Source organism: Anas acuta, chromosome 3 (assembly GCF_963932015.1).
Source record: "Anas acuta chromosome 3, bAnaAcu1.1, whole genome shotgun sequence".
NCBI classification, from domain to species: domain Eukaryota; kingdom Metazoa; phylum Chordata; class Aves; order Anseriformes; family Anatidae; genus Anas; species Anas acuta.
In genome coordinates, this window is record NC_088981.1 from 87,079,701 (window position 1) to 87,104,987 (window position 25,287).

A 25,287-nucleotide genomic window follows, 5' to 3' on the forward strand; every position below is an offset into this window, starting at 1 on the left:
TGCCTTCATAAAAAAAAATAAATAAATAAAAATAAAATAAAATAAAATAAAATAAAATAAAATAAAATAAAATAAAATAAAATAAAATAAAATAAAATAAAAAGAAGTTATATTTCTACTTAGGAAGATTTTATACATTTTTATAAAAATGTATAAAATATATAATAAATAAAATTATACGTATATAATACCTTTTAAAATTATTTTTTTTTTAAAGCTATGATTATTCCAGCAGTGGCACAAACAAATAAACACTAGTCCCTTAAGCAAAAATCCCTTGATTACTAAATGTCACATTTCCTTCATCTACTACACATCTCAAAACAGCGATTCAGTTTATCAATATATCTGTTCTAACGGAATAATTTCAGTCTATCTGGTATTATCATTACAGGTACTTAAAATACCAGCAGAACTAAAAAGAAAAAGAACCCACATGCCTTTATAGCATCTGACACAGCAGCTCATTAGACAGCAAGAGCGTGCATGCATGTGGGTTTGTGTATAAAATTTATAACAGTGCTATAAACCAAAGTCATTAATCAAAAATATGTCATTGCCTATATTTTACTAGCCTACAGGGAAAGTTGAAAAAAGAATTAATAAATATTAAATAAAGTAAAGCTTGCTTAAAGGAAGGATAAAAAAATTTAAAGCAAAATTGAAATATTCCAATTATTTAATATATGTGCTTATGTATGCAAGCACTTTAAAGGAGTAAAAAATGGTCACGGACTTCATTTACAATTTTAATGTATTTGATCACATAAAATATGTATAAAGTATGTAATAACTGTCAAAAAAATTACTGTTAATTTTCATAATCACATTTGATATTGTAATTAGTTTTATGCAAAATACTATTAAATCTAAACAAATAGGAATAGCTAATGCACAGATAGACATGGGTAAATACAGAATACAGAAAAAAGTACTAGATGCATAAATACAAAAAAAAAAAAAAAAAAAATACTCTCACGGCTGTCTTTAAACACTGCAGTTTGGACACAAAATACATACCAATCACCACAGTCAGCACACATAGAAAATCTGCATTATACTCACACAGAAGCTACACTACCACCCCTGTTTAGGATTCTCTTCAGGACTCAACAAATGCTATATTTGCCTTGAGATATATGCAGTCCAAAAGGAAAAATAATAAAAGGTTTTCTTTAAAAGGAAAGAAAAACAAAAACTTGAAGTGACAGAACAGTTTCAGTGATAAAACTGTATACCGAACAACATTTTTAGAGATAAAAACTGTATATTGAAAAGCATTTTTAGAGAAGTATGTGGAGCAAGCAATTTAGCAGCATGCAGGAATTATATCCTGATTGAATATACTGGGATGTGGTCCAAACTAATCTAAACGAAAGCAGGTCTGTGTAATAACTTATCTTAACAATCCACAGATGTTAGGCAACCAAACAAATGCTCTGATGAAGGATTACAGTTCTCTAATGTTGCTTCTGGGCCTCTGTGTGATGCATCAGTAAAATGAAGGGTGTTAGACAATTTTCCTCTGGCCTGTCACGTCAAAAATAGTTTGTTTACTCCTTTCTGGATGGCGAGCTCTGATGCAGCACTATAGTAGGTCATTGAAGACATCCATAGTCTGGTTGCTTTGTTATTGAGTGTGCTTCTGGCTTTACTGCATCCTCGCATAAATCAACACGCATCCATCCGCACATGAAGCTATTTAAGTGTACCAAGAAAGGGGTGCTCCTCAGGCATGGCTCGGGAAAAAGTGTGCACAGCATAGCAAAGGGTTCTAGGTTTTACTGCTACGTAACAAAAACAAGGTGGCACATACAGGACTCAGCAGAGGTGGGTCAACAATTCCCATATAGATTCACATAGAAAACTTTACAGGCTGCGTGAAAACATGCTAGAAGGGTTCCATGCTTGCCTTCAAGTGGAATAGGGGGTATGTCATTCACAGAAAAAAATATTCCTCAAACTTACTCGTACAGGTACTGCTGAATGTGATCCACAATGAGTAGGAACAGTATTCCTGTACTAACACAACATGAAATTCCAACTTGAAAGAGCCCATAGTAAATAATATATACAACTATACACACAGAGAAAAAGAACATTAAAAAAAAAAAAAAGTTACAGCAATAAGAATAATTCTTTATGATTAATATTCCAAAACTGTATGTTAGAATGATGAAGGGCTTTCTTTTCATATTCTAATTTGGAGTCTTCCTTCCAAACATGCACTGGGAGGCTAAAGTCATGTTAGAGGGGAAACAAACTTTATACCAGATTTGTGTGACACATGCCAGGCTAAACTCCTACTGAAGTCAGAGCAAGCTCCCCGAATCCCCACGCCCAGATATTTAGGAGGTTTCATTATGAGCACATTCCTTCACCCTTCATGAATTCAGAAATGGCACACTCACATTTGCACTGCCTCCCATGCATTCTGCTTCATCTACACACAAGAAATTAACAAGTGTATTAATGTAGCAGATATAAGGTTATGTGAGCTGTTGTTTACTAAACCTTTATGCTTTCCTAATTATTTCCCTTCTGAAGGGTGTCTACATGGTGTCTGTTCCGTCTATTGCTTTCATTAATTTTCCTTCAGCCACTTTCTTCTATGCACTTCTAGAAGACAGTAGTTCTTTCAAGCAGATCTAATTAGGCAGCGCCTCTTCTCTACTAGAGACACTATTAACTTCAGCAGAGCTCTGCCTTCATCCTACTTGTTATTGCTTGAAAGTCAGAGGGAAGGAATGCTATCAATTTTTCTCATGAAACTTTTCATTCATAGAATTAAGTTAGAATACTTATCACTTCATTTTTCTGAGGTAACATAAAAGATGCAGCAAACCATGAAATCAGTAAATAGTATTGCATTTATCTCTTACTGTATCAAAATGAATTATGTAATAAAATACTAGCTAAAGATGTCTTGATTGCTTCACTCCATGAAAATATAAATAAATGAGGCTGAAAATCTACTTGAATCCTTACATTCAGAAGTCCAAAATCTAAATAAGCAAACAACTCTATCTTCCTAAAGAAAATGTGTTTGTGAAACCAAGCTTTCATTAGACACATTTTAAAAAATTATATAGACAATTGAGTTCATGCAATGCATCCAAATCACCAAAAGGGAATGGCTTCTCACCACCCTTCTCCCTCCTCTCTTGCTGTTCTTTCTCCCTGTCCTGGTTTGTCCTCTCCCTTTCTTTTTCCCAGCTTCACTATACCACATGCTCCATTGTATCCTCTTCTTTAATTGTGAGGTCCCAAGGACCAGCTGAACTTGAAAATGTAGTAGAAAATCATCTGCATTTTTTTTTAACTGCGTTCATTTTTTGTCACATCCATTTTTCTCATGGAGGGATATAGTGATTTTGAAATGATACGAAATCATGTGGCTAGGAACAGAGGCAAATGGGGGGAAGATGTTTCCTCCAATGAAGTAGCTCGCTGTCTCTTGTTAAACTACATCTTGAAAGGACACAAATGCCAGCACACTACACTTGCACAGAAACTTTTTTGAGCACTGAGGCCAAGTGACATGAAATGACCTGAACCTACACTGGGATCTCTGCTATGCTTCAAAGCATGGTGGCTGCATAAAAACTTCCTCCCGGAGATGAGATGTGAAACACCCCAGCTCCAAAATACCAGGAAATATTGATGAGAAAGAGCTAGTAGGCACAAGACCAAAAGCATGCCCCATAGTCTTCTGTCAGTTTACCAGTTCAGCTACTCCAGTACCCAGGAGCAGACCCAGATTATGCTTAATTTGTCAGTACAGCAGTAGCCTACGAATCTAGGTCCAGCTTTTGCTGAAGAACAGCTTTTGCTCTGGAACACGAGAGCAGGGAGGGGACTGCTTTGCTCACACTGATGCTCATCAGACATAAGGGGTTCAGCCATTTCAGGCCTATGATGTATAGCCATTTTTGTACTCTCTGTCTCCCACTCCCGTGCAGAGCAGATTTCCTTCATAATTTAGGATTTCAGCTTGATATTTTTATCCCAGCTTGCCAAGAAAATGAGGTTTACGCTGACAGACGATTGGTTTCTTCCCCCTATCCTTCCCATACCCTCCAATAATACTTTAACCCAGTGGACAAATGCAATTAAATTTTGCACAGGCACAGTTGTTTTCAAAGGATTTTAAGATTTGCAGAAAGGCAGTTTTGTAAATGCTCTATAAACATTTCATCAGTGCAATTTTTTTTACCAGCAATACAGAATGTACATATGAATGATACCTCAAGACATGCTCATAGGAAAAGAGGTATCTTGTTATCTTAAAGTCTGCGTTGCCACTCAAATGTTTGACTGACAGCATCCACAAGGTAGGTTTAAAAGCTCACCTCACTCGAATTTTCCACTTATACCAGAGAGAGCATTTTATATTCTTCTGCTGCTGCATTTCATACTTAACTGAGATGTTAACTTTTCAAATCAAACCCTATGTGTACAATTAAGGATGACAGGAAGATTTCTGTTTTTACATGGAAGTGCCTATTGGCATGGCAGGTATTTAAGTTTCCATTACTGTCAACGGATATCTAGTCAATACAGTCAACGCAGTCAACAGGATCCAATAGGAAGACACTCAGCTCTCAAGCAGGCACACAAATAAAATGAAACATCACACCTAATGGTAGGCTTGTGCCACTAGAGACAAGTCAGCATATCCCACCTGGCTGCCACGTGCCAATTAAGAGGTCAGAAGCCTGCACAGGAGTTATGTCACATCTACCAGCCATTTGCATACGTATCAAATACCACAGAGCGTGAAAAATGGCATCAAACACTTACTTTCATGCATATGAATCTTAAAAATCATATTCATGGCCTATGTTTCTAAATCCAGAGTTATAAACTGCCCATAGAAAGATGCAGAAAATGTGCAGTGAAACAATGTTTCTAGTTAACCAAAAGCCTTTTTTAATGTTAGTTTTGATGACACCGCTCCCAGTAACAGCATTAGTAGTCATTTTAAAATTAAAAACAAAATAAAAAACAATCAGTTTTTTACACATGCCTTGCTGCCAAAATCTCTCAGATACAGCTGCCAATCTTTCAGAAAGCTCATGACAACTTCCACAAAAATTAAACATTCTCTGGAATAATCTTGCAGTAAACTGAGTGTTAGAAGTGATAAAATCAGGCTATGACAAAGTTACCATATGAAACAATATCTCTAAAATAGCATACATCCAGGTTCCAGTTGGTATCACAGTGTAGTTCTCTGAGAATACCTTTAGAGGTCAAGTGAGGAAGAACCGTGTTGGCTAATGGAAAAGTCGGGGGTTTTGTCTAAAAATCCACACCTGCATATTTACATACAATAGCTTGAAATTTTCCCTCCCTGCGAATAAATCTGTTAAAATTGTGGTCTTGTACAGCAAAACTAGAGCTTGGACAAATCTATGAAACCTTGGATGTGAACTTCCTTGCAGCACTGACAAAAGAGACTACCATGCCAGGTAGAAGAGAGTGGAGGAAGAAAGGTTGTCCTGGCTGGTTAAAAGTCAGAGCAGCTCAGAACTCTTTAATTGTTTGGGCTGACTTCATCTGGGCTTAAGAATTTCATTTTTCGAAACAAAGAATAATTCTCAAGAAAAGTATATGGAGCATCAGATAGGCATTATAGTACAGTCATTATTTATCCACAGATCACCATAACGCTTACACCACTTCCTTTTTTTGAAACTCAACAATCTGAAACACCCCAATGCTTTAATTCCTCCACAGTTCCTGTGGTTAACCCTTGTAAATGAATTTGCTACGCTCACCTTACTTATCCTTACTCATCCACACTACCCAGTTTCACCCTCGGTATTTTCACTTCCTCGGTAACTGGAGAATTCTAAGCAATAATCACCGATCTGGGAAGTTCTGTCTACACTTGCACTCTTTCCTCACCAATCAGTTTCTTTCCCAACTTTATTTCTCTTGCCTGAATTAACATCAATTTCTTAATTTATTTCTCATAATGCAGTAGCCATAAATTGCTAGTCACATTTTACATACCAATCTCTTTGTTGTAGATCATTAGAATGCACTAGAAATCATGACCTCATTGATCATTTTTGTGCAATTTTTCTAACTTTCTTAAAAATAACAAAATGTTTTTCTTAACTATTTGAACATTTGTCTGTCTTGATGAGCCACGAAAGCATCAACTGTACTCCTCTTAATCACTTCATGGTTTCCACAGTTACAGATATATATAGAACATAGGAATAATTTTAAAATAACAGTGTTCTAACAAAATAAGGTAAATGCCGTGAAAGAGCTTACATTAAGGACTCTTATCAAATTTCAGTTTCATTCAAAAAGCATAGAGAACTCACCAGAAGCTTTCTGCTCCATTTATCCACTTACATTTTAACAAACTATAGTAAAATTATACAAATGCGCACAATTAAACTGTCCTTTGCGTGCAGAAGCTTGCACTACAACACCATTATTTCTATTTCTATACTACTCTTTTACACAAATTTCATACAAATATTTGTTTATAGAAACTGTCAGAAAGAGAGGCTAAAGAGAACTTTTCTACAGAATGAAAAATTATGACAAAAGAATTTGGAAATGCATAGATGTAGACAAGTTGTAAAGAAGGCCAGTCAAAATGGAAACAGAGGTAAACTGCAGAGAAGAACTCCTGAAGCCAAGAAAAGCCCTTGGAGGAAACAATGCGTGGGTCAACTGACTGAGCTCACAGGTGACTTGATGGACAAGAACTCAATTTTTATCTTATATTCTCAAAGAAAACTAAACATAATATTATGGACTGTCCATATTTGGAGACATTCAAACGCCAACTTCTGACTGCAGGGACAATTCAGGGGAAAGCACAGTGAACACAGCAAAATTTACAGAGACTGTTTGGATCTTTAGGAGGACACAGTGGAGCTGAGCTATGCAGGCATGATGTAGAAATCAAGGTCCTGTAGAAAGCATTGGCAGTGAAAATAGGAAGAAAAGGCAACAGAGAATGGCTGGCGGACCAGGGGTATTCCCAGTGGGAATGCTTCATGAGCTAAACAGACAATCAGAGTGACAGCTACAACAGGACAAAGATTTTTTTTCTTTTCAAAGATGACATGACAGTAACTACCTGCCGAGGGAATGTAAGGGAGCATGTGCAGTGCATTCAGATCTGTCAATTCAAACAAATGCCCAGAAGCATTTGTTGAGAGGAGAAGCAGCAAGTTTTTGACATACTACAAGGCTATCTCGTTGTAATCATCTCTGCTGTGCAGCTTGACAGAGGCTTTCTCTGACCACTTTGATTATCAACCCTTCTACATGTTGTCTTGCCAGGAAGAGAGCTGGATCAGCTCTACTTAGCCAGAATTTTCCTTCTGCTCCTCCCTAACAAATCCTGTGTTGGGAAACTGGCTGCTGAGTTTTGCTTAGAGCTCACACATCCCCAGTTCCAGAAGAAGCCTAGAATGAAGCTGTCAGAGCCTTACAACCTGTCTGTGAATACAGGCCTCCAACACACAGGAAATTCAGTGAGGTAGAAGGTGGCAACAAGGTATGCTTCCACCTGCACCAGGGACAACTGGTGGCCTTGCCACTCTCCTGAGACCGAGAACAAATAAAGATGCGTAATTCTCCCTGACTGATCTGTTACAGATACTTTTTCATATCACATACAGTTACAATAATAAAGACAATCCAGATAAGCCTGGAAACGTAAGCTTAGATAAATGAAATTATGGCAGACATCTACCAGCTCGGTCCTTCATGCTTTAACTTTTTTTGTAAGCAAGCACATTTAGTGAGTAAATTCATATTATATGACTGTATGACTGTGCATTATTTTCAGATTATTCATATTCAGTCTTCAGAATTTAAAAAAAAAAAAACAAAAAACCACCAAGGTCGAAATATAACTACATAGAAATTTGGGGGTGTTAAGCATCATACGGTACCTACTTCTAAGCAAGTATTTTGCAACAATTAGAACTGCCCAGTAAGGGTTTTGACACAGCACAAAGTTGGCTTATGCCCTGCACAATAAACACATTTACAATCTATCCCAGACTCACACTTAGGTTTCTATCAATTCATACAATTAAAAATACTTGAGATTTATTTTTATGTTATGTTTGTAAATGCATGGAATGCTTATGTTACAGAAGGCGTATTTTTCCCCACTTTTCTATCACTAAACTTCTCGTATGTTCATAACAGCTATTTTAAAACAAGCAAGCACATTTTTGTGCAACATTCACAGATCAGCAACCTGACCTCCACTTATCAGACTATCCTGGCAAACCACAACATACCATATGAGCTGGTTCAACATATTATTTGCAGTTGCAGCCTTACCACGAGAATGACAAAGTTTCGGGTTCTTGGATTTTATTTCTATTTAGTTAGTTATTTTTACATTTCATCTTTGTTGATCCTACCTTCTGGGATGTCCATGGTCCTTTCTCTTAATTCTCCCACCTCTCGCTCCAGGTGCAGAGTCTGAGGCTAAGTTGGTTAAGTCTGTGCTATCTGTGCTATCAAGCTCGAGCACAAAGGAATCTCAGTAAATCTGGGATGGAAGATTTGAGGAAGGGGAAGAGAGAATATCAGTGTTCTACAGCAAATTTGAGTGGATATCTAAGATTAAAAAAAAAAATGGGGGAAAACAATATGTTTTTGGTAAGGAAAACTGTAGATTTTTAGGATAGTAAAGACTACAGGGTGACTGAGAAAGGGATACACAACTTTGAGTTTGAATATGGAAGATTAAGAAGACAAAAAGGAAAACAGGGCAGGAAAATGCAGTAGGAGTTTCGTGCCAGCATGAAAATATCATACATTTTTGAACTGATCTAAATAATGCTCTGTTGACAGCCAATGCACAGACCATCACTGGTATCAATTTCAGAAGGTTACTGTCCTGAATTTACAATACTACTGGCAGATCACATGGGGAAAGAGGAGAGTTCCAATAAGGTAAGATGATGTAAAGCAGTGCAGAACATTACAGTTGGGAAATTCAAACAGTAATGATATTTCATTATCTGATGTAGCTACTGTTACAAAAACAGGTTTGAAAACTGAGATCAGAACTTTGCTAGATGATTAGACAATCATTCTGATCTTCTGCACTTACCTGCATATTCACAGATATCTAATGAGGCTTTGTATTTCCTAAACAAATAAAAGACATATAGCGTAGTGATGACTTAAGGGTAAAGAGGGAGAAGCAACAGTTAATGATAACCTGTCCCCTTAGCATCAGAAACAGAGGTATGCATATTGCATGCTGGTACAAATACAGGGACAATGAGTTCTCGGTCCACATTTATGCATCAGTGAAAACTTTTTGTGCTCACATAAGCAGTCTAGACATAATTGTACGTTCAACAGAGTCAAAAAGTCTTTTTAGCCAGGTAACTAATTTGTTTGTCCCAGGTTTCCATGTGTACAAGAGCTTGCAGGAATTTAATGGCTGGCTAGATCCCCCTTAAGTGCTAGCTCCCAAGACACTCGCACCTTTTATAGGGGGAAAGAGAACCATTTGGGTAGCCAGAGAAAGAAATTCCTCTTTCTATGCTTGGTAGAAGGTAGCCTTCCCATAGCAACAGTTTCCAGAGCTGGTGGGGTCCATCTACCATTTCCTAAACTTGGATTTCCTGAATACAGATGCTGGCTGTATTTCATGTTCAGTACTCAGACATATTTGAAGCAGGTGAATACTAAACACAGCCACAAGATTTGTAGGAAGTAAAAATATTTCCAATCATGATACGTCTGGAAAAAATTGTCAGATACACCAGCCTTTTGCTGGATCCAAAAGGCCTGACCATATTTTGAACTGAAATGATTGTTTTGACCAACCCATCCAATAATATGTCTGTGCACAGTACCATTTTCTCAGTTTTCATTTGACCCATGCATGGTCTCATGTATCCATCTTTCAGTATTTTTTAAAATTCAGATTATGTAATATAGACAACAGAGTCTCGGCTAAAAGTATTGACTTTATCTATTTAAATCCAAAATAGACACAACATACAAATAATCTTCATCCTCATCTATAGGCACAGCTTTTATGTAGTTTCTTCTAGAAGATTTTATTCCAGTAATTATTTGTTGTTTCTAAAATGCGACTTTAATCATTCATTTGCATTTCTCTAGTTTATAATTAATTTTAACTCTACACTGAAACACTTCATCAGGTCAGTAGAGAATATAGTAATAAGGTTAGCACTGTTTTATTCTGGTTGTCTCGATAAGTTTTACATGATTATACTGAAAGAAGCAGTTAATCCTAGCTTAAATACGACTGGTTTACTGGAGGTCAGACTCTTCTAGCCCTGTAGTCTTTAATAATTTTCTCTTAACCTCTTCAGCTCTTTATTCTCTCTAGCCAAAAGAACACAGTGTAAGAAGGGAAGACGTGTGGGATGATATGACTTAGACAAAAGATAATCCAAGAGGACAGGGACAAATAGGTGGAAAGATTCAAACGGGGGTGAAGAGAAAAATTACAGAGGCAACTACAAACATAAAAAATTTCAGAGAGTGAAGAAAGAGAGAAAGTAGGACAGATGAGTAATTAAGAAAAAAAAAACTGCACTGGAGAAGCAACAAAATGGGGTTGACTTGTCACATATCAAAGGTTATTTCACTTGGAACAAAGATAATGCATGGACATATAAAAACTTACTTCAGAGGAAACTGTTCTTCCTTTCCACAGTTCTATACCAGGATTTTGTTTGATCTTAAAAAGTTAACTCTTCAGTTTTTTCAGATATATAGTTTTTGGTTTTAAAGGGCAGAAATAAGGAGGATATTTGTGGATTTAGGGTTATCTTTCCCTGTTAAAAGAAATGCCTTTTGGCAAGCTTTATATCTATTCAGGAAAAATCAGTTTAAGATACTAACAAACCTGTACACATGCATGTGCACTATAACAAACCACCTAACAAATGAGCTTTCAGTGCACAGCTGAAAACAGTGGCAGATTGAATGTGAGAAAATAAAGCTCTAAATGGAACAAAGCATCTCCTCTAGCTTTTGTAATAATCACATGGCATTACCATATTTTATTTGTAAATCCTCCAGGGCTGGGTTTATTTTTCCTTTTTTTTTTTTTTCCTTGCCTATTTAAAGGAAATAAAAAATGATGTGTAAGGTTCAAATACTATCAGAAACTTTTTTGGTTTTTAATCCCTAAAAACACTTATTGTAAGACATTGCTAGCCTTATAAGCATTTACTGATTTCAGAAAGTAACACAGCTGAAAGATTTATGGCTCTCATGGAATGTCAAACTCTGAATAAGTCAGACTACAGTACTAAGTTGTTTTGTTGTTGTTGTTTTTGTATGATTATTATGTCTGTCAAAGTAAATCAAAACAGAAATGACCTTTTATTTCAGTTCCTAATTCTGCATATATTTACTTATCCTCCATAGGAAATGTAATTTTAGGGATTTAATCATTTTGCTTGAAAGAGTTGCTGAGACTATGCCCTGCCACCTGGTCTGTAAGAAGTTTTCTTTTTTGAAACATTTGCTATACTTAGTCACCCCAAAGTGTTTACATGCTAGAAGTTGCTGTATACTACATTAATATTGAATGCTGCTCTCTTTGCTTGTTTGAAGCACAGGAATCATCATAAGTTCATTGCACTTATTTAATGTAATACTGTGTGACATTTAAACGAAAGGGAATTACTGGGTAGGTAAGGTTAGCTATTCAGCGAGCTCTTAGACAAAGAAGGACAGAAGATTAGAAGAGTACCGCTCAGTAAGATAAACAGCAATTACATATATGTTGGGCAAGTTATATATAGAAAAATAAAACTAAGAAAGAAGCAAGAAGGAAAAGGTGATCTCTCAACCCCTTAACATATATACACAATATATACATTTATAAAACAGATATAGCTAAAAAGTATAATTCTTAGTCACCTACATATAGCTCAAAAAATAAGATATTAAAATGCATATTTCTATCAAACACACTGAAGGCATAAGGAAGTAAAAGGGTAGACAGCAAAGGATGTGATATGAGTTTTGAGAAAACAACCAGGACATCCAGCTTACAAGTAACATCCTGTTATACATCAGGAAGTTGTTCTTGACATAATTTAGGATCCCCTCCCCTCCCCCACCAAATAAGATCTTTTAAAAACAATTGCTAAGGCAGGTAAACCCCCCAAGCCAATCCTTCTGGGACTAAAATAGAAATACAATCCTTTTATGTTGGTTGTAATTTATCACTTAACTAGTTTGCATTCACTTGGTAGCTACAAAGAGGCTTTTGTATCATTCTAATTTATTCGATAAGGTATATAACACAATAGTGGGGTGCTAAGTGCAATATAAGCACATAATATACAATAATATATTACCTTATAATGGAAAGAAAGTCTGTAGCAATAGTGACTCTATACTTATGATAAGATAGTTTATAAATCTGCAGGTAATAAGAAAGTAAGTTGAGAAAAAAAATTAAAAACAACAGCAAGTTAATAGGGTTGTGGACAAACTGTGTCTGTACGAAGGATCATCTCCATTGAGAAAAAGAAAAAAAAAGAAAAAACTTTCAAAGTACTTTTCCAGAAATCTACATGTATTACATTGCAAACTAGCTATTACTTTGTGCATCCAATCAAAGCATTAAATCCAGCAAATTCACTGAACAGAACAGTAACTATAGATATTTATGGTTAAAGAAAAGACAGTATTTAAGCAGCATGTGGTCAGCTGATCCCCTGACAGTCAAAGTGACAAAACAAAGTGGCTAAGAGAGAAAATGGTGCAAGTACTAAAAGGAACACAGGACAGTCTCTGTCTGGTTCCATTAGCACTACTAGAGATGCTTGCAGCTGTACGGGGTCAAGAAGGCCACACTGGTTGGCACCACTGGGAAAAAGAAACCTATGAAACTTGTAACACCACATGGCAGTGAGGAATGAGGAAAGAGTGGGAGAAACAACTCTGCAACACCAAGGTCAGAGGAGATGGAGGGAGAGGAGCTACCAGAGCTCATATTCCCCAATAGTCTGTGGACAATGCTGGGGCAGAGCAGGTTCTCCTGACAGGAATTGTGGCCCATATAAAGTCCATGATTGCTTTCTGAAGGGCTGCAGTTTCCGTCAAGTGGTAGACGGGTAAGAATCCTGTCTATAGTAAGATTCAACTGCCTAAACACTGGTGTTTAGTTCTACCTGCAATGCCCTAACACTTCCAAAATAGGAGCATGGACCTACCAGATATGACACCAGAATTACCCAAGATCCACCCTGATTTGGGGTACGTGCTGGAATAAAGCTCTTCAGTACCTAGTATGACACTAGATGCCAGTTTTGGCAAACAGAGACCCCAGCTGATACAGTTAAGACAGCCATAGCAAGCTTCAGAGCGGGTTCAGTTTCAGCAGATTAATGACAGTGCAAACACAGATCATTTAACACAAGGGTTTGTATCTAGGACTGATCTGATGCAGTCCAACAGGTAAATGTTGGACTGATCTCTCTCAGACACCTCACCAGCCTATTCTTCAATAGTCTAGAAGTGACACAGAAGGATACCCCTTTGATGTGAACTACGGGCTCTGCTGAGCACTCACCGGTTGATTATAAAACCATATACTAAGGTCTATGCAGCAAAGGGTTATAACCTGCTATACAGGATATTCACAAATACGCAGGAATAAAGTTATACGTATGCTGCAATTGTAGTGACAAAATACATATATATATATATATATTTATATATAATATATATATATAGGAAAATCAGGGGGATGATACCTTCCTCCGTCTCACTCTACTCTGTGTTCTTGCTTTTCCTGCTGCATTGCTCGTACATGGGCAAGAAGCTGTCTCTGTGGTCTCTTTAATCCACCCACAAAGTTTGTCAGATCGGTCCTTATGAAGTAGGCTAGGAAAGCAGACCTCTCTACAGCTATAAAGGCTGATCCAAATTATCCTAAGGGGTAATGCTGTCAGGCTGTAAAAGGTCTTTGGACCTTTTTGGTGCATGGACCTTCAACCACCTCTCTCCATAGTCTTTGTCCAGAAAAAAAAAAAATACAGAAGAGAAAAATGAGCCTTGCTAATGCATGCATATGTAAGTAATAGAACACGTGAGTGTTGATCTCTTACCACATGTTGCAGAGATGCAAGCTGTACTACCATTAATAATATCCCAGGAATATACAAAAATCTTCTCCAGTCATGGCAACACAATCATCATGTGTGCACCATCAAACGTTTATAAAGAGTGCCAGCAACATCTGCTCATCTCTACAGTGATGAATATGTACTTATTAATAATACTTTTTTTTTCTTTACCCACAAAATATCTCCAGTCATTTTCACTGAACTGAATACAAAGATCTTGCTATGGAAGACTGATTTTTATAGGCAAGTTAATTGTATATGTAATAATTCATTGAGAAAATAACATTTAATTCTGAAGTTCCCTGTGAACCTGTCACAGATAAATTAGTTACTGCAAGTTTTACTTAGTATGCTGAAATTGCCCAGTATTTGATTGAACTTCAGCCTAAATAGCTGAACTTGTAGCTCTTTGAAAATCTCAATCTGGGTTTTAAAATTACTAGGTTTTATCTCCTCCTTAAAGCAATGCAGATTATGTTTTATGCAGATTTTCACTTCATGTCTTACCAATCATTAAACAAACACCAACAGATATTTTATTCCATTCTACATCACAGTTTTGGGGAGGGGTTGAATTCGTCTCCATAGGGCGAATGAGGTGCAACTGGGTCAACATGTTAATGGACCCAAAAACTCTGCACAATATTGCAGAAACTTTCTCTATAGATGGGATTGCTTTACATACACTATTCTCAGGTATATCTATGACAAAGTATAGGTATATCTATGACAAACTATCACAAACCCTCTCTAATTGCAGTACTGAAGATACACAGATGGAGATATCCATCTGTTGAGTAAAATCACAAAATGCTCCAGAATCCAAAAGGTATAAAAGATATAAAAACATAGATGGCAGTATCTTTTATCTAGGACATAGCATTGCTAAAAATACACTGAATTTTAATCCTGGATGAGGATTAAGGTTATTTATAATAAAAAAAGAAAGAGCGAGCAGGAGAGCACAGATTACATTTAGTCCTCATAATTACTTTGTTCTCTGGATTTTTTTTTCTTCTGTTTCTCAATTTCTCATAATGCTTAACAGGTCATAAATCCTGTCACATCTTTCTTTGCAGCAAGATCTCTTTTTAACTAAAATATCCCTGTGCTTCTGGGTTGACAAAATAAACCCAGAATTCAATTTGCTAATTTTACTTCTATTTAAAATCTTGGCATCATTTTGTAACTACTAAAACAAAGAATTGTAGCTCAGTGTACATAACTATGGACATTCAAATGAATTTAAAAAGTCATATTTAGTCCAAAAACATACATATCAGGTTAAAATCCCTTCAAATGAAAGGATGTTAACATGTAGAAGGGCCATAAGAATTCAAGCTGGAAGATACAAATTTATTTTGGAGAAAGCTCAGGAGAGACCTTATCGCTCTCCATAACTACCCAAAAGAAAGTTGTTCAGAGCTGGGGGTTGGCCTCTCGCAGAAAACCAGTGATAGAACTAGAGGGAATGGCCTCAAGTTGCACTAGGGGAGGTTCAGGTTGGAAATGAGGAGACATTTCTGCTCAGAAAGAGCACTCAGGCTTTGGGACGGGTTGCCCAGGGAGGAGGTGGAGTCACTGTCCATGGGGATGTTCAAGGAAAGGTTGGACGTGGTGCTTAGGGACATGGTTCAGTGGGTAACATTGGTGGTAGGGGGATGGTTGGACCAGATGCAATTGAAGATCTTTTCCAACCTTAATGATTCTATGAAATTCCAAGAAGAACGTAAACCGATCAAGAAAGGAATCTGTTGGTGGGTAAGGAGCATGCTCTGGGCTGTCATAACACTCTGCCTTTAAATGAGAGGATGGAAGCACACTGGGGTTCTGTAAAGACCACAAAGCACACAGACAGACAGAGGCTGAACAAGGGGATTCAGTTCCGTTGGCAAAACCAAAAGTCTTTTACAGAAGGATGGGGCATGACCAGAAGAAATCTTCCACCAGTTCTTAATAAAAGGATGTTAAAAACTGAGTTCTTTTACAGGAGTATTTAGAGATTCCACAGCTTGGCTTAATTTTAACTAAGGTACGGGCTAAATTATTTCTCAGTAATAAAAAACAAATATATATAGGAAACAGACCACTTCTGCAAAAACTGAAGGTGCTTTGCTAGGATAAGAAACACTTCCATCTGGCCCTGCCACAGGACCGGTGGTTCTGATGGAGCACTTGGTCCGGACACCTGCAGCCAGCTCTGTAAGCATTTGATATCCTTAAAGTATCCCCCTGATTAACGTACCCCTTCAAGCCTCCTGAGTCTAAAGGAAAGCTCAATATTTCCCTGGACTGGAAGTCTTAAGCATATTGGTGTTTAAAAAAAAAAAAAGTCTCTAGTCTCTGGATAAGCTTTCATTAGAATATCAGCATGACGAGCAACCAAGGTTCATGCCTTCTGAGTGAATCAGATTAAAATTTAGAAGGTTTGAAATGTTTACCTGCATAACATGTGTTTGCAGAGTAATTCCTTTCCTTCCGCCACGTTCTACGTGCAGCAACTTCCAGTGGCTTCCATAAAACCACTTCTGCACAGGCCCCACCAGTCTTTTCCTGTCCCTAAAGCACATTCCAATCATGCTGCGACCTCCCCCAGGTGTGCTGCCAGCTCCAGCCCATGTTCCCTGACAGCCCCCGCCTGGGTACACTCAGTCTCCACATCAATTTACACTGCCAGACTTTTTTTTTTTTTCCCATCCCATCTGAAGCTGCGGATGAGAGAATACCAAAACAACTCCCCTGGGCGTGCCAATAGATGGCATATCGTGTGCATGGCCCACACACGTTTATAAATGTGTGTGTGAATTTCGGGTACGTTTATGTGAAACACTCAAGAAATGGCTCAAAATTGTGAATATTAAGGATTCTGACTGCCAGATGTCTCCTTGATCAATAGGCTACCACAGACACGAGCAAAGGCTGGGTTAGTATATTAGCAATCTGACAAAGCAGAAAGATACACATTTGTTTTTCTCAACAGTAATAAAAGCACTTTTTAAATTTCTGTTTTTAAAGCATTGCACAACATGAATTAATTTCCAATGACTAGGCTTACTAGATGAATACTCAGGAAAAAGGGGGAAAGTGGGTTATATCGTACTCACCCCATCCTCACTCAGGTAGAACACGCTGGCTTCTGAATTTGAACGAATTAAGTTACGTATACCATTCACAATCTCTGGATTAGCCACCTCCTTATTACTAGCTCCTGGTTTTTATACTCTAAAATGATTTCTCAACAAAGATTCAGTCTGAAAAAGGGTTACATACAGCCCAACTGAGACACCTACGTGTTATGTGAAAACATATTATAATGCTTTCAATTGTAAAGCTAATATTATGAATATACTTTCTCTGTATTTTTTAATCACAGTGCATGTCCTCTTTAGTTCTGTATTTCATAGCAGAGAGGAAATTATGTTGTATTTATTAGATACAATGAATCATGTTTTAGAAACCTCTGATAGCAACCATTTCTATACTGCTGACAACTAACACGTTATTCTATGACAGAAATAAAGATAAGAAAAACATGGTAAATACACAATACCTTACACAGGACAACTCGGCTTAGTTTGAAATGCAGCAGAGCAAAATAAATTCTGAAGTAATAATGACACATATTTGACATGGCAGTGAAAAAAAAGTGACAATTTTGGACTATAACAGAAAGTCTCATTAATTATAATAAGATTGCATTTGTCTTGTCATCAAAAGAAAATAATATATTTAAAGAAACTCATACAATGAATTAAAGGACTCGGAAAAATAGTACACTGAGGAAAATTCAGACAATTAGATTGGTGTAACATGGAGAAAGGAAGCAATAACAACAGTTTCAAGTAAGTATGGTGACCTCTTAATAGAAACTGCAGTTTGTTTTATACTGTTTTTGCATGGATTTAAGGTTGATTTTTACTTTCTGTTGACATGGAAGCATGTTGTAGTGAGTGAAGAACTAAAGGAGTTAGAACAGATCCCTGGGGTGACAGTACTTTGGAAATGATGAAATATAGAGACAGATATTCTCATAAAGCAGAAGTCGGTCGGTACACTCAGCAGCTAAGCTAAGTATGGTACCCAACTCCAGTAGCACAGATCCCCAGTAGGTCAGCTGGGCTGAAAGAGAACCGAGTAGTCTGGCCACATTCCCAAACAATTCCCAAATAATTATTCCTCAGTTCAGAATACAGATACCCTTCCTGTCAGCAGCTAACCAGCCTTAATTCTAAATACAGCAAGAGTCAAACATGAGATATCGACTTTATAAGCCTTAATATTTATTTTAAGTGCAAGCTGTGGTCTTCACTGAAAGTATTAATGAGTCAGCAATAATAATCTCTTTTTAAAAGGTTCCTGTTATGGGAACTCATTAAAGAAGAGGATTTTAATTGTATGTGTCCATATTATAACTATCTGCAAAGTTTTGATGGCAAAATCACAAGCAAAAGGGTGATCAAATACTACTAATCTATTTCCAATCTGTCACAATTAATAAATAGCTGCGTGTAGAAAAAAAATGATTTCATACACCTGAACACATAATTTGATCAATTTTTGTCTGATACTTTTGCACTGATTTTATGAAATTATATACAGATTTGGGGAAAAAATAATAAGAACAGTGTGTGATTCAAATCATTTTGTTTCCTTTTATGTTACACCAGATATGCCTACATTATCCCATCAAATTGATCATTTTCAAAACTGCATTGCACTGAAAGATAGGGATCAGAGCTTATTATAAAGTTATAGCATTTAATATAGTGTTCATTATTTTAAGGCATAGAATACATCAAACAATTCATCAAATACATCAAAGAAGGCCCTTGTCATGACTTCTACACATCGTGTTTCACTGACAATATTTCCAAGATTCTTTATCGTCTCTCTTAATGCACAACACACATGAAATCTCAACTCAGATGTCAACTGTTAGAACTTATTTCCCCTTCTTTTCAGTATATATCTGCTGTTGAAACCAGCTGACTAGAAATATTTGCATTTAAATAACACCCTTATCCCACTTCTATATTTACATGGATCATTTCCATTTTTGACACAACATGAATAAATAGATTTCTACATTGCGGCACTTTCTGAAACCAGAATTATTTCTCAAATCCCTAATATTACCTTTCTCTAAAATGTTTTATTTTCTTGGATCAAGAGATATAAGACTGCAGTAAACAGCGTTTATCACTCAGCAATGTAACAAAAGGATAAAAGGGATAAGATCTGCTGACACACAGAAATCAAGAAGCTATTTTTTAATTTTATTAATCCTTAAGAATACATAAGAAAAAAATGATCTATTAACCCTTTACTACTATGAAATAACACGCACCTTGGAAAGTATAAATAGCATTAGCCTGGGGGAAAAAAAATGATGTCTTGTTCAATTTAAAATACGGTGTAAAATGTAGACATTGAAAAAAAAAAAGTCAAGCTAAATGGGCATATAAGTAATTATAATTTAAGTGATTTAATTATCTTGAATTATACAGATTTCAAAAGTCAATAAGCTGTTTCATAAGAGCTTTACTAGAGTATATACTAGGTGTATTTATATAAATTAACGTACAATATATATAAGAATATACAGAAATCTATACAATATATGCTTGTATATTGTAAACATGCCACATATACATATCCAATACATGAGATTATGCAAGAGGAGGTGGATTAAAATTTTTTTGAAAAGCCTTATTGACCTTTGAGATCTATATTTATATATATATTTAACACAAGATTTTGCTATGGGAGAAATTATTACACTCAAAGGTATTGCTGACATTTTCTTAACTAAAAAATAAAATAGAAAAGTCATTCCCTATATTCTTTATCTTGAATCAGTCAATGTGAAACAAAGGTACTTAAGTTACAAGATACAAAATAAGATAACATGCAGTAGTAAAACTGCAGGGAATTATAAAGGTTTTTCTTTGGTTGGTTTTGGTGTGTTTTTTTTTGTTGTTGTTTCTTTTGTATACAAGAATTAAGCAATCATTTTTGCTAGCCAGACACTGAAAAATACTTACTAAAGTTGAACATGGTTGTTTTAGCAAACGTGGTGAAGAACAAGCTAATATTAAGGGTTTTTTATTTGTTTTTTTGTTTTTGTTTTTAATTAACATTTTGTTTGACAGTGAACTAACTTCCCAGAAGGGGAAGGAACGGAAAGAAAGGACCTCTGCATTTCACTTCAGGTAGAATTTCTCGGCTTCCTACAGGACTTTTTTTTTTCCCCTCATTGTTTCATCTGCTGGAAGCCACTGTTTCAGGGAGTGATTACTGAAAGTGGTACTTCTTCCCTGATGCATAACCAATCCCGAATCTTTTAGAAAACAAATTATGCAGGATGCTATAGAGACAGAATTTATTCACTACCACTTTCCAATTTGCCATGTAATTTTATCTCCTCCTGATGTAACTTTTTTTTGGTTCTACATCTGTATTAGTCAGAGCTTACATAAATTATCCTTTTAATGGACAATTTGACATAAGAGTTCTGTGAAAGAAAATGTAAAAACATTCCTAACAATTTGGACATTTTGTTCTGACAATATTAACAACTTGTGTTAAAACCATCAGTACACATCTGAATTGCACAGCACACGCATTCAAGTTGTTAAGGCTTAAATTAGCACACCATTATGTAAGCATCTTTTAAACCTACTTCAAAGGAACTAAATGATAAACACCTTGTGAAAACACCTGACACATTATGGAAGTGTTTCCAAGTTGTCTGTCTTTCAGTGTATAAATCACTGACATTATACTAAAATGAAAATAATTCCAGTGAAACCCAGATCAGAAATGTGAATCTCTAGTATTTCACAGCACTGATAATCAACATTACTTTCTGTAATCTCATACTACTAAATTCAGGTAAATCAGTTCTCATACATCTCTAACTGTAATGTATTTTACATCCTGATTTCCTGCCAGTCACCCTTTACGTATGGAAACAGAAAAATAAGCAAGCAAACTGCTCTATTCTGCACAACTAGCATTTCTGGAAAACAAGGGAAAATGGTAACTTTTGTTTCATTTGCTCCCAATTCTTTTCACTATAACTTAGATCAAAAATCACAGTCTCAATGAAGGCTGTAGAATGGTAGATTGCTAGGGATAAATAAATAGCTTAGGCTGAAATATCAATCCTCCACCTAATTCTGTTGATGTCCTGCAAATTTCATTTCATTCCCACAACACCTCACAAAATTCTTCAATTTCAGTTTGAAGAAACTGTATTTGCTCATTCAGGCTACTTTTATAACCTACATTTTCTTCCTTCTCTATAAGGAGGAAGAAACATCAGGTGCTCACAAAAGAAACGTGTCTTTGTACATTTCATAAGCAAATAAAAAATAAAAATTCGAAGAAAAAGCTTTTACAGGAGTGCGGCAAGCAAGGAAGTCCTATTTGCAGGTGGCCTTTGTTATACAATGTTCTGGTACAACTGCAGTAAAGAAAAGAACAAGCAGTGGGAGCCAGGACCTTGGGAGGACTCAGCCAGAACAACAAAGGAATGCTAGCCAGGCATTTTGCCTGCTTCTCCACTGCCCTGCTCACTCTGGTAGTTCACATCTGAGGGAAGAGCGAATGACACTGAAAGAGAATGGAAGTGAAAATGAAGAAATGGAGGTGAGTTAACGAACACAACCACTATTTTGGCAATTAAAATGCTGGTGTGTGGAGAAGAAACAAAAGGATCCAGAGCCAAAGTGCTGACACTCTCTAAGGAACGGACAATATATAGGTAGCGATCCACCAAATTAAAAAAAAAAAAGTTCAGTCCGGCCAGATTTTCACTGAACACCTTCGTAACTTCTTTCAAAAATGCTTATTCATGTAAAATCCTTTTACTAAAATTCTGCTTTCTTAAAAGCATACAGAAAGGTTCAGTGCTCACAATGAAACAGACTGTCATAGCACACCATCATTTCTGAATACTAAGGTAATACAAAGGAAAACACTTTTATTTTTTCTGTACACTGTATAACCACCAACAGTTTTAAGTAAACCCAGCCATCACCACTGCTAACATTATTAACACATTCTCACTGCACGACTGTATCTAAGCCTCCCTAAAATAAAGAACTAGCTTATAGTCCTCCTGTCTGACAGCAGGCTGAGGTGGTAAGTATATAGAGCTAACCAATACTCAAAGGACATGGAAGAATTTTAGATACATACTTAGTAATGTATTTCAACGTATTAAAATAAGAATCATTAAAAGGTATATGCCTCATTAGCCACTGGGATGTACTATTTATTGCCAATTAATTTTCTAAGTGCACTAGAGTCACCAAATTCCCGTAAGCCTAGCCCTGCTACAAGGGATTAATGTTTTGGGATGTTCTCTATTATTTTAAACAGGGAGAGAATATATTAAGTTCTGCTATATATTTTTGAAACAGTCCTTAAAATATATTTGGTATTTACTTGAAAAGGTAAAGAACTGCTTTGAAGGCTTCCCATGAGGTATTTCGCCTATAGCCTATTTTAAAAACACCTTAGCTGGAAGTGCTAGCTGCAAAGCACCTCTTAGGGACCCTACAATCAAGAGCAGCCACATCACATAAACCCTTTCTTAAGCTTACCAAATTCAACCTCTACAATTTTACTGGTTTAATTTTTTCTTTTCAATAAGATTTTCCCAAATCCTTACTGTAGTGACTCAAAAACTCTCTTTCCAAGACAAAAGCATTTACAGCCAAGTTACATCAGTTTGGTCACTGTCCTCCAGCTTAAAGGTTATGCATATTGTATAAATATTGTATTTCAAGGTATTAACTAAAATGTATCCTTTTGTCCCTCTAAACTCTCTAGACTTCTCTTACATGATGAACTCTTTATTTGAACATCCTTTGTATGACTTTCTTTGTGCTTGTCACAGTTTGAATTTATCAAAGATGGTTAACACCTGGTATACAACATCTAAGTGAGGTCTCATTAGAACTACCAATCATGGTTTGAATACCCAACACTAACAGAAATACCTTGAGTCTTATACAATACTTGACTTTTCACTTTGACAAGTCACACCTCAACATCCTTTCCAAGTGATGAACACCTAACTTGTAGGAACTGAGTGCACATGCTTTAATATAACTTAGAGTGATAAAAAATCACATGGAGAGAACAAGGCTCATCAAAACACATTGAAAAACTCTTTACTAACATTAAATTCACAAGCTTAAAAAATTGTTCCTATATGTAGGCTAGTCAGAAATGTTGAGCCACTGAAAATAATTAAGAAATGATATTTTTCTGTTGTTGCTTTGTATAAATTACTTACAAAAGTATTGCTTACAAAAGACATTATTATTAGGGATGTAGTTATATTTTTTAATTAACACATATCATATGGTTCATTAGCTCTCAAAGTCAGACACTGATAAAGCAACTATACTTTATAAAAAAGTTCTCCATGTTCCTTACTCAATCAGCCCTAATTATTAGACATTCTTCCTCTGACTAACATGACTTTTCAGCTGTTAAAGGGATGTGGCTCAGCTTCATCACATGGTAAAAATGTAATTTTCTTGGCATATGGAAGCTTGGAGTTCAACACAAAGAAACCTACAACAAGGCAAGCACAAACACCAAGGGTATCTTTTACTGAATTTAGGACAATCCAGAGAAGTCGGGTATGTCTTCAGCACATATTTCTTCAGAATGTTTTAGGGCAGTGAAGTCTATTTTCTGGATCTCAAATGACACAATTCAAAAACAAACACCTAAGCTGTCAACTCATCAAAGACGCAATCTTTAAAACACATGCGTGCTTGCATAGTTCTGACTATTTAGCAATGTTTTTGTTCAAAACAGAAGCATAGAGGATGTCTCAAGCATAGAAGCAGCTCAAGTAAAGTTCAGTTTGATTGCTCTCCAAAATCTAGGTGCCTGTACTGTACCTACATGGCACTTTCAGCATTTAAGAGCTTTGCTGTTTCTGGTCCTGAAGACATCTTTGTTGCAAGTGCATTAATCTTTCAGTGCAACCCAGTGGATTCATCAATGATACGCTGCTTTAGTAACAAATCAAAATCAAGATGAAGCATTTCACACTATTTTAATCTAATCCTTATATTAATAGAATGGAAAAAATCTGGAAGTCCTGAATTATTTCAGCACTTTGTTCAGAGAACCACACATTAAACAGTAGAACAAAGCTGTATCAAGTTACATTTTATAGTCATTAAAAAACCAACCATGTTCTCAGAACACAAATGCCTATAAAAAAAAAATACTACAATATGAAGAGGTGATAGAAGTCATTCTCTATAGGTGTTAGCAGTAGTAATTGCAGGTTATAGCTATGCTATGATGTGAGCTGTGGCACACAGCCACTTCATAATGCAAATGTAGCACTATCACCTGCAATTCAAAACCAATGTTGGACTGTAATCTCTTCACACTCATTTCAGCTGAAGTACCTGGGAAGCAGGCTAATTCCCACTACTAAATTTCAAAGTTAAAGTTTGGAATACCTTCTGCAGACCTGTCTGGGAAGAGGTGTTAGTGGACGCACACTGTCCTGCTCAAGTACTGCCACCCTTTCCTCTGTGCACACGATGCAGATATGAACAGGGAACTACACTCACCTATTTTGGTATAAGCCAGTATTTGATCACAAAGAAGCATTACTGTTTTGTGAAATGGTAACTACACAGCCACAAAAGATTCACTCCATGTGTTCACTCCCATGTACAGTTTCAAGAGATTATCCTTTGCCTATGCAAACTACTTCAAATGTAAAAATCAAATGGCTGATTTTACACAAATTCCCTGGATTTTTGCTGCAGCCAGAAGCAAAACACAGCAAAACATATCAAACGATATAAAATTTTAATAAACAGTTTAATTATTAGTTTAGATTTCCTGGAGCTGATGGAAGGAACTTGCATGCAAAGAGTCAAATTGTTAACCAAAGACATTTTTATGAAATAAAACTTGATTATATTTAATTACCTCCTCTACTTTTTGGCCTATTAATAATCCTCAATTTTTAATTAATTTCTTACATTGTCCTAATGTAAGATAACAGACTTGGGTTTCCTTGCTGGGCTATCTTTGACGGGTTTGTTCAACCAAAGGATGGGAGGGGCCTGGTTGTTAGGTTTTCTGC

At 36.2% G+C, this 25,287-nt stretch overlaps 1 protein-coding gene across 49 annotated transcripts in view; it reads right to left on the reverse strand.

The window, feature by feature from the left end:
• RIMS1 (regulating synaptic membrane exocytosis 1) overlaps nt 1-25,287 on the reverse strand; it is a 312,325-nt gene that overhangs the window by 171,793 nt on the left and 115,245 nt on the right. For 2 of the 49 annotated variants that reach the window (XM_068678223.1, XM_068678222.1), the window contains exon 4: nt 1,969-2,022. The exons of the other annotated variants lie outside the window; for them this stretch is intronic. In XM_068678223.1, coding sequence (XP_068534324.1) covers nt 1,969-2,022 — 54 coding nt within the window. The remainder of the gene's footprint in view (nt 1-1,968; nt 2,023-25,287) is intronic. 49 annotated transcript variants of the gene reach the window in all.